At 40.6% G+C, this 10,000-nt stretch overlaps 2 protein-coding genes across 3 annotated transcripts in view; one reads left to right on the plus strand and one right to left on the minus strand.

Moving 5' to 3' along the window:
- Positions 1-2,466, plus strand: part of jak3 (Janus kinase 3 (a protein tyrosine kinase, leukocyte)) — a 20,225-nt gene extending 17,759 nt beyond the window's left edge. For both annotated transcript variants that reach the window (XM_027133089.2, XM_027133090.2), the window contains exons 22-24: positions 380-497; positions 1,278-1,391; positions 1,870-2,466. In XM_027133089.2, the coding sequence (XP_026988890.2) occupies positions 380-497; positions 1,278-1,391; positions 1,870-1,989 (352 nt within the window). In that variant the 3' untranslated portion in view covers positions 1,990-2,466. The remainder of the gene's footprint in view (positions 1-379; positions 498-1,277; positions 1,392-1,869) is intronic.
- A 5,643-nt stretch (positions 2,467-8,109) lies between these two features.
- LOC113634260 (N-acetyllactosaminide beta-1,3-N-acetylglucosaminyltransferase 3-like) overlaps positions 8,110-10,000 on the minus strand; it is a 2,853-nt gene continuing 962 nt past the window's right edge. Inside the window, exon 3 of the mRNA XM_047800235.1 lies at positions 8,110-9,517. Coding sequence (XP_047656191.1) covers positions 8,400-9,517 — 1,118 coding nt within the window. The 3' untranslated portion in view covers positions 8,110-8,399. The remainder of the gene's footprint in view (positions 9,518-10,000) is intronic.

The following is a 10,000-nucleotide window of genomic DNA, read 5'->3' on the forward strand; positions in this document are numbered from 1 at the left end:
ACAACACTCACACCAACACATACACATACACTCACACCAACACATACACTAACACATACACTCACACCAACACATACACTAACACCAACACAACACATACACTAACACATACACATACACATTCACTAGCACATACACATACACCAACATGAACACTAACACATACACCAAGACTAATACTGACACATACAGTACACTAACACCGACACATACACTAACACCAACACATACATTAACAGAGTTTTATACACTGCCCACTACTCCAGGCAGGTGAGAAGGGGTTCAAAATTAAAACCCAATTAAACCTGGTAAGCTCTAAGCTCTGGTGTTTGTCTTTTTAACCACATTTCATACGTTTTTTTCACCCTATATGTTTCAGGTACGCACCAGAATCCTTATCAGAGTATAAATTTTCCCACAAATCAGACGTGTGGAGTTTTGGCGTTCTTCTGCATGAGCTGTTCTCCTACTGTGAGCTGAGCAGAAACCCGAAGCGGGTATGTGAGGAATGATGATCTTAAGTTTGTGCCGATCCTCAAGCAATGACAGTATTATTATGCTAAAACATTCTTAAAGAGAAAAGTACATTACTTATTAGCTTGAGAAAAAGCAGAATGCTCTCAGAAAATCAGGAGGAGGAGCTTAAAGGCAGTGTTGTGCTAGTAACTAAGAAATAGTGACTAGTTACCGTTACTAGTTACTTCATTCAAAAAGTAACTGTTAAAAGTAACTTTTTAGTTCTTTAATGTTCCCATTTACATTTGCTTACAAGCTTACATTTGACTAAAAGGTTTTTGTCTTTATGCTCAACTAAAGTGAAATAATGAGCATATTTCCATTTTGAGAAACTCGTCTTGCTCTCGCCTCGACTCGCCGTTACTGCCGCACATACATGAATAAACGGAAACACTCCCACAGTGCGGCGTCTTCGTGTTTACAGGTTGGCATCCATCAATCCTACAATGCATTGCTGCTGTAAACAGGTTAGTCTGTAGGCTACACTTCAGCCTAAATGAACTAATTTAAAAAAGTAACAGACAAATGCACCATATTGTACGGTAACGCTAACGGAGTTACTTTATTTAAAAAGTAATGCGTTAGAGTATTAGTTACTGTCAAAAGTAACTGTGTTACAGTAACGTGTTACTGCACAACACTGCTTAAAGGTTACAGTGTGAGTCAATCAGCAGCTCATAAAATGATTCTGTCTCACTCCTGTGACTGCTACATAAACAATATGACTACAAAAGTTGTAATTCTAACATGTTTTATTGCAGCTCTCACTACATCGGATTGGATGTGACGTTCAAGGTGCCATGATGGCTGTTCATCTCTTCAATGCTCTCAGAGAAGACTGGAGGCTGCCAGCACCCCCCATGTGTCCACCAAAAGTAAAAACACACTACATTCCATTGCACTGATGAAGGAGTCGATTGCTCTTTTCAAACTTAATCCTCAGGGTGTGTAGTATAATGACCAAACAGTCATCATTAGGGGATTAAACCTTTATCATCAGTGATAAAGAATCATAGTCATAGGAGCTTCTCCAGACAGGTCAGACTGGCTGTGAGGTTTATCATGTGGCTCGTGATAACAGTGAAATCAGAAGGGTGTGCAGGTATCAGCACTATCCTAAGGTAGAATAAGTTAGCATATCCTATATAAACAATTAACATTGTTCACGCTGTAAAAATTAAATCTTTAATAAATAATACAATAATAAATACAATCTTTAATAACAAACAAACTGTAATTGTTGGTAAATCAGCGTGATAGCAAAGTCATGACTCATCAGGTCACACTACCTTCTCTCAGCTCGCGGCTCACAGATACCTCAGAAACTAACATTGAGCTCTTGCCTGTGTCCAGGTGTTCAGTCTGATGATGCAGTGCTGGTCCTTCAACAGTGAAGACAGACCCTCCTTCTCCTACCTACAGGACCTGATTGAGAGCAGCCTCCAGGAAGAGAGGGATGGCGCTAAAGGATGAAAAGAATGTCACAAAGAACAGAACAGTTAAATAAACTGTGTATTTTATGAGTCGCATATTTGTCGGTTAAACTGCAGAGTTTAACTCAGTGGTTCCTTTTTTTTAAATAGTGTCTTCTAAATAAGTAAACAGAGGACTTCAATGGGTTCAGTTTGCTAGCTGTTATGTTTCCTGTCTTAACTCTCCTCCTTCATTATTATTATTATTATTATTATTATTATTATTATTATTATTATTATTATTATTATTATTATTAATAACACTCAGAATGCTTTATTGAAATGAATTGCTGTAAATATAAACAGAATTAGAAAGGGAACTGATGTAACAGATCAATATTGTGTTTTATATTTACACCATTTATGACTTTTGTGTCTTTTTATAATCATAACATTGCTTCTGAAATGTTTTATTGACAAAAAATTCCTATGATTTCTGTACAGTCAGTGAAAATAAACTGGATTTTGTTCTCTGGAACTGTGTGTATCGGTATATTTGTGTGAACGCATTAATCATGATATGATTCAAATATGTATCACATTTCACTTGTTTACACAAATGTTTTTAGCACTTTTAACAACTGCCATAAATCAGCTTTACTGGTTGCTCGTCATTATGACCCGGTCATATCACAACATCAACATCATTAACCCTGTTTCACGTCATTAGCATCGTCTCTGGAATCTGCCAAAATTTAACTGGAACACCAGTTCTCTTTGTGTTTGCATTTTTGGCAACAGAAACCCATCAGTCAGTGTTGGGAGTGTACTATGGGGCATGACTCACTGATCTTAAGATCTGAGAAATGAAGCTTATTCAATGTGGTAATTTATTATAATCAAGAATAATTCTTAACACTTAAAAAGTTTCATGCAAATTACCCTTAATTACTAGCTGTTCTAAACATCCCTGCCCTACATATGTCACAGTTATGCAGAGCAACCATGAAGATAACAATTACCCTAATTAAAGGTTAGCACAACATCATACCGAAAACTGGCTTCACTCTCTGCTCTGTAAATTCACCTACAGTAACCTTGTCAAAAGCTTGAAAAAAAAAAAAAAAGACAGAGATGTGTACCAATGGTTGCAGGTGTGTTGTTAACCTAATGAAGGTGAAGGGGACTAAAAACTCACAATTCACATGGATTTAGGCCTCATCATAGCATAGGTTAAAGTTGTAAATGACCTGTTACTGCCCTCTGATCAGGGTTGTGTGTCTTTGTAAGTATTACTTGATCTTAATGCAGCCTTTGATGCCATTGATGTTTTTCTACTTTATAGGCTAGAACATGTTGTTGGGGTTAAAGGGACAGGTCTTTTTTGATGGATCACTATTGGTTCATAGATCTAAATGGTGACCACTCTAAACAAATTAAGGTAATGTTTGGTGTTCCACAAGGTTCTGTTTTAGGCCCATTGCTTTTCTCCCTATATATGCTGCTCCTTGGTGCAATCATTTGTAAACATGATTGGCTTCCACTGTTATGCTGATTACACACAGCTATATGTTTCAGCTCAGTCAGATGTGAGACACCAGCTTAATAAGATTGAAGATTATGTGAAGGACATTACACAGTGGATGCTTACTAACTTCCTCCTGTTTAACTCTGACAACACAGAGGTTCTTGTACCAGGACCACAGACAGCCAGAAGTAAGCTTTCTGATTACAGATGATCTCTGGATGGTCTTTCTATTACATCATTAGATTAGATTAGATTCAACTTTATTGTCATTGTGCAGGGTACATGTACAGACCCAATGAAATGCAGTTGGCATCTAACCAGAAGTGCATAGACAGCTTATTTACAAGTGGCAGTGTAATAAATAAGGGTATGAGCTTATACAGAAGGTATAGAGAAGGTAATATGTACATGTAACTGAGGCATTATAAGGGTACATATAGTGTTTTTTATATATATATGATACAGTATGAAGTGGTATGACAGATATAGCTGAACAAAAGGAATGTCATTATGAATACATACATCTATATATACATCTATATATATTTTTTGCAAAATAGTGCAAAACACAGAAGAAAAGTGACAGTACAGTGGTGATTGTTAACACCATGTCAGCTGTTCAGTGCAGAAACAGCCACAGGAAAGAAGCTATTTTTCAGTCTGTTTGTTCTGGCTCTGAGACATTTACATTTACGGCATTTAGCAGACATCCTTATCCAGAGTGACTTACAACTGAGCGTTAAGGGCCTTGCTCAGGGGCCCAGCAGTGGCAGCTTGGTGGACTTGGGATTCAAACCCATGACCTTCCGATCAGTAGCCCAACACCTTAACCACTGAGCTACCACATCCCTGATGACGGGAGCATCTGCCCGATGGGAGAAGTGTAAACAGTCCGTGGTTGGGGTGAGAGGGATCTTTGATAATGCCCCTCGCCCTTTGCAAACAGCGTTTTTTTGAAAATGTTCTCCAAGGTGGGTAGTTCCATTACGGATGATTTGTTGGGCGGTTTTCACCACCCTCTGAAGGGCTTTACGGTCTGAAGCTGTGCAGCTGCTATACCACACTGAGATGCAGTTTGTGAGGATACTCTCAATGGTACAGCGGTAAAAGTTCTCCAGTATCCTGTAGCACAGACGGGACTTTTTAAGTCTCCTCAGAAAATTTAGGCGCTGTTGTGCCTTTCTGTTTAGGATGGAAGAGTTCAGAGACCAGGTGAGGTCCTCAGAGATGTGTATTCCAAGGAACTTAAAGCTGGGTACATGCTCAACAGCAGTTCCTTTGATGTGAATTGGAGGATGAGTGTGATTGCCAGCATGTCTGAAATCCACAATGACCTCCTTGGTCTTTTTGGTGTTAAATTCCAGGCTATTGTCCTCACACCATGCTACTAGGTGCCGGATCTCCTCCCTGTAAGCTGTCTCGTCATTACCTTCAATCATGCCTACCAATGTGGTGTCATCTGCAAACTTTATAATGCTGTTTGAGGTATGGACAGGTATGCAGTCATGGGTGAAAAGGGAGTATACAGTAGTATTGGAGACAATACACATCCCTGAGGAACCCCAGTGCTCATGGTGAGACTGGAGGAGGTGACAGTGTTCAGCATGTTCATGTGCAGTGTGATTATTGATACCGGTCTCTCATTTGAAGTTCACATAAATAATGCCACAATGTTAGCTTTCTTTCATCTCAGAAATTTTACTAAGATAAGAAATATGATGTCATTACATGATGCAGAAACACTAGGTCATGTATTTGTTACCTCTAGGTTGGATTATTGTAATACTTTACTGTCTGGATGTTCCAGTAGGAGCATAAACAAGCTCCAGTTAGTCCAGAACACAGCAGCTAGAGTCCTAAATAGAACCAGAAGATTGTGACAGATAACTGAGGGAAAGATTCATATAAACAACATCAGTGAGACTTTTAGTAGGAGGAAAAGCATTAATTTAATAATTTTAAGCAATTGAAAATAAAATGCTGCTGCTCTCAGGTGCACTGGTTAACCTAAGCTTCCTTATCTACATGAAATAGATCATTTCCTGAAAACCTGTTCTTCTCCCCATCACTGCTGTCTCAACAAAGATAAAGTCCATCATTGATGAATGAAGAAAAAAGACTTACTAATATCTCTTTACTAAGAAGCTTACATTTAAAAAAAAACAAAAAACAAAAAACATACTTATAACAAACAAGGGAAAAAGTGTTAGTTGAAGTATTTCAGGAAGATGATGGTCTTCACCTGTAGTTTGAAGGCAGTCAGTGACTCAGCTGTTCAGACATCTTCCACCACCTCGGTACAGAACAGAGAAGAGTCTTGATGTGTTTCTCCTTCTTACCCTGGGAAATGGTCTGACCAGTGGAGCAGATCTGAGGGTGCGAGGTGCAGTGTGAGGAGGGATAAGAGGTTTGAGGTAAGAGGGCACTGCTCCGGTTTTGTATTCGTAGACAATCATCAGTGTTTAAATCTGATGTGTTCAGCTACAAGAGCCAGTGGAGGAGCTTGTGGAGAACTTAGGAAGGTTGAAGACAAGTCACACAACTGCATTAAGGATCATTTACAGAGGACAAATTGTTTTCATATGTAGAACTGACAGACAGAGCTGCATTAGACCAGTCTTAATCTGACAAGAGACTGAATAAGTACCTGAGCAGCCTGTGTGGACAAAAATGAGTGAATTCTTCTGATATTGTAGAGAAGAAAACAACATGAGCGTGTTACATTAGCAACATGCAAGGAAAAGGACAGTTGCGTATCCATGGTTACCCCAAGTTTGTGAACTGTGACTCAAGGGGAGATCAGATAGTTATACAGGGATATTGTAAGATCATGACCTGAGGATGAATCACCTGATGATCAGCAGTTTTTCTAAGATTGAGCTTCAACTGATGAGCCGTCATCCATGATGATATTTCTGCCAGACATGCTGAGATCCGATCAGAAGCTGTGGTATCTGAGGGTGGAAAAGTGAAGATAAGTTGTGTATCATCAGCATAGCAGTGGTAAGAGAACACATGTGAGGAAATACTTCACCAAGAGAGAGAGTACTGTATACACGAGGAAAAGAAGCAGACCAAGTACTGAGCCCTGTGGGACACCAGTGGAGAGTCTGCATGGAACAGATGTCAGTCCCCTCCATGTTACCTGATATGAGTGTCCTTCCAGGTAGGAAGCGAACCATTCCCAAGCTGATCCCAAAATCCCAAGACTCCTGAGGGTGGATAAGAGAGTCTTGTGGTTGACCGTATCAAATGCTGCTGAACGGTTGAGGAGGATAAGGATGGATGAAGTTTGGCTGATCTAGCAACATGTAGTTTCTCAGAGAAATCCAAAAGGGCTGTCTATGTGGAATGAGTTGCTTTAAAGCCAGACTGGTTGAGGTCTTGGAGGTTGTTCTGTAAGGGATAGACAGACAGTTGATTATAGACAATGCGTTCAAGAATTTTTGAAAGAAAAGAGGGAAGTGATACCGGTCTGTAGTTACTGATGTCTGAAGGATCCAGAGCAGGATTTTCAGGATGGGAATAACCCTTGCTCTCTTAAAGGCAGTTGGTACATGACCAGATGTTAGGGATCTATTGATGATTGTGGTGATGAAGGGTAGGATGGTCTGGAGCATAGTGGAAGGGGAGTGGATCCAGTGGGCAGGTGGTAGGATTGGAAGCTCTTTTATGCTGCTACGGTTGAGAAATGTGACAATGAAGGAGCAGGGAAACCGTGACTTGGCCTACGTTTTGGCTTGGCCTAAGTTTTCATGAGTGGTTTTGGAGCACTTTTAGGTTTAGAGTTTTACTGATATTTTGTTTCATCAGACTGGCCTAAGAAACAAACAGCACTCTGCATACAGCAGCTGAGCGACAGGCGATGGTGTGAATGTTCATTAGTGGGATTCAGAACTGCTCAGGCTTCAGAGTTTTGCTTGCAGATTTGAACAGTGCGTTAAATCAGGCAGAGGAATGTGGAGCATGGAGCACTGGGTGCCGCGAGGAGTGCTTTGGGGTATGTGGTGGCCTAGTGGTTAAGGACTACTGATTGGAATGTTGTGAATTGGATCCCAGGTCCACCAAGCTGCCACTGCTGGGCCACTGAGCAAGGCCATTAACTCTCAATTGTTCAGTTGTATAAATGTAAGTTGCTCTGTATAAGAGCATCTGAGGGATTTGCCATGCTAACTTTCCATTGGGTAGCTGTGAGTGTATCATGACCTACTGTAGTATTTCTTGTTTCTCAGAAATAGTTCACAACATTCCTCTGAACCAGGATGTGCACTTTAATTTTACATGCCCTTAACATTAAAATGCTGTATTTCTGGTTATTGGGAAATAGGGAAGACACGAGGTTAGATAGCTGGGCTAAGTTATGAAACTTTCACTGCCTTTACATCAACACTCTCATGACTGAGGAGCAGTTAGCAGCGAGAACAATAACTCATCTCTCTGTTCTCTCAGTTAAACACTCGTCCCCTCAGCAGCCTCTCTTTACTCTCTCACTCCTCTGTAAAGAAAATAATACATTTTGATTGTCTACTTTTTCATCTAAGACTCTGCTTTTTCAAATAAAACAGAAAAGTCTTTTCCTGGCAAATAAATAAGTATTTATTTATGATAATAAACCACATCTCTCTCAGACAAAACCTTTCTGCACAGATGCAGTAATATAAATATTCTAGATAACCTTTAATTCTTCAGAAAATACAATATAATTATACAAAATTACATACAAAGGATGCAATTAACCACAACACAGTGAGAGGAAACAAAAGGAGGACAGGACCTGTGACATTCCTCACGCTTATTACAGTATAAATATTTCATAGACATTCCAGCTCTTTGAATTATCACAGTACTGCTCAAACCTGAGGAACCAGTGTCTCTCAGAGTAAAGTCTGTCTCAGAAAGTCTCCATAATGAGTAAACTCCAGTCTTTTGTGTGCAGAGAGTTCTTAGTGACTCAACTCTTTCATTGAACAATTCAAATCTTTCCGATGTATTTCATTCCACAGAAGGAAAATCTGATGTGGGAGGAACTTGTGGCCAAGGATAATTTCTTTGTAATGGCAGGGGTCATAAACGTCCAATTTTTCAGAGGGAATATTGAGGCCATCAGCCCAGACTCCCTGGTGGTCTGAGGGAGTGAGTCCGGCTTGTTTCAGACACATGCCCATGTAAGCGTCATCAATGGGCATCAGGGGGATGGACTGGGACATCTGGTAAATGGCCCTGCCAGTGAAGCGGGAGAAGATGTATCCTCCTCCACTGCAGTAAGGAGCGTACATGTCGGCTGCCTCAATCACTTCCGGAATGAAATATTTACTGCTGTTGTCCCGTATAGGTTCGCTGTCCAGGAGCAACTGTCCGATGTAAAGGTGTCTGCTCCCATCAATATCGCCCTGACCCTTCAGGAAATCCACCATGTTTTCTGTGTTGGCAAAAACATCATCGTCACCGTTGAAGAAGAAATCTGCAGTGGGACACCAGTTCTTCATCCAGTCAAGGAAGAGAATCTGTTTGAGCGTGAGGTTGTAGAAGGATTCTGTAAAGTCCCACTGAAGGATGTCCTTGTACTTGTTGTTCTCCAGCCTCAGAAGTTTGTTTAACCTCTTCTTCTCGAAGCCGACCCCGGTGGTGCCGGTCAGGAATACAGTGCGGATTCGCATCCCGTTCTGCCATCTCTCCGCTGCCCATGTCTTGCGCAGGACCGCCCGTCGCTCGTAGTTCTTCGGGGAACTTTTGATGGCCAGCAGGAAGAATGTTTGTCCTGACCCCTTTGGAATGTTGCACTTGTTTGGAAGATCGAGCAGCATCGGAAACTGGCGGCAGTGGCGGTAATACAGGAAGTCTTGGATGATCAAGGGGAAGTCAAAAAATCCCTCGATTTTGTTGGCCGACATGTTTTGTTCACATAAAGTGATCTCAGGAGGCTGAGCTTCACGAACTGACTTTGGAGATGTGATTTTCTCACAGTGTTCTGGAGCAAGGATTTTCAGGATCAGGACCAAACACATAGTGTTTATAATGAGCATAGTCATGGTCTCCAGAGATCGCCTCCTCCCCCGCATTCCTAATAACAACACAGACACAAATCAGTCCATGATGTGACGATGTGACGATGTGATGACGTGTGAAAATGACATGTGACATGATAACGTTATGATGTGACATGATGTGACGATGTGATGACATGACGTGTCACGTGATGACGTGACATGATGACATTATGATGTGACATGATGACGTGACGATGTGATGACATGACGTGATGAAGTGTGACATTCAGTGCTATTTGGACACCATGAAAATATTGTAGCCACACTGCTAACATGATGTGTTAGATTTAGCTGAAAAGCTAATGTGTACTCAGTGATATTTATTACTTCACAGTCCCAGTCACTTCCGCCCTCATGGCACCTCTTAACAGCAATAAATTAACATCGGTACTAAAGTGAAAAAAAAAAATTTAATGTCCGCAACACTGTTTAATCTCCCATATTTATTAATTTATTAAAAAGTAACGTTTCGACCCTACTGGGTCTTCTTCAGGCAA

This window comes from Tachysurus fulvidraco, chromosome 14, assembly GCF_022655615.1.
Source record: "Tachysurus fulvidraco isolate hzauxx_2018 chromosome 14, HZAU_PFXX_2.0, whole genome shotgun sequence".
NCBI classification, from domain to species: domain Eukaryota; kingdom Metazoa; phylum Chordata; class Actinopteri; order Siluriformes; family Bagridae; genus Tachysurus; species Tachysurus fulvidraco.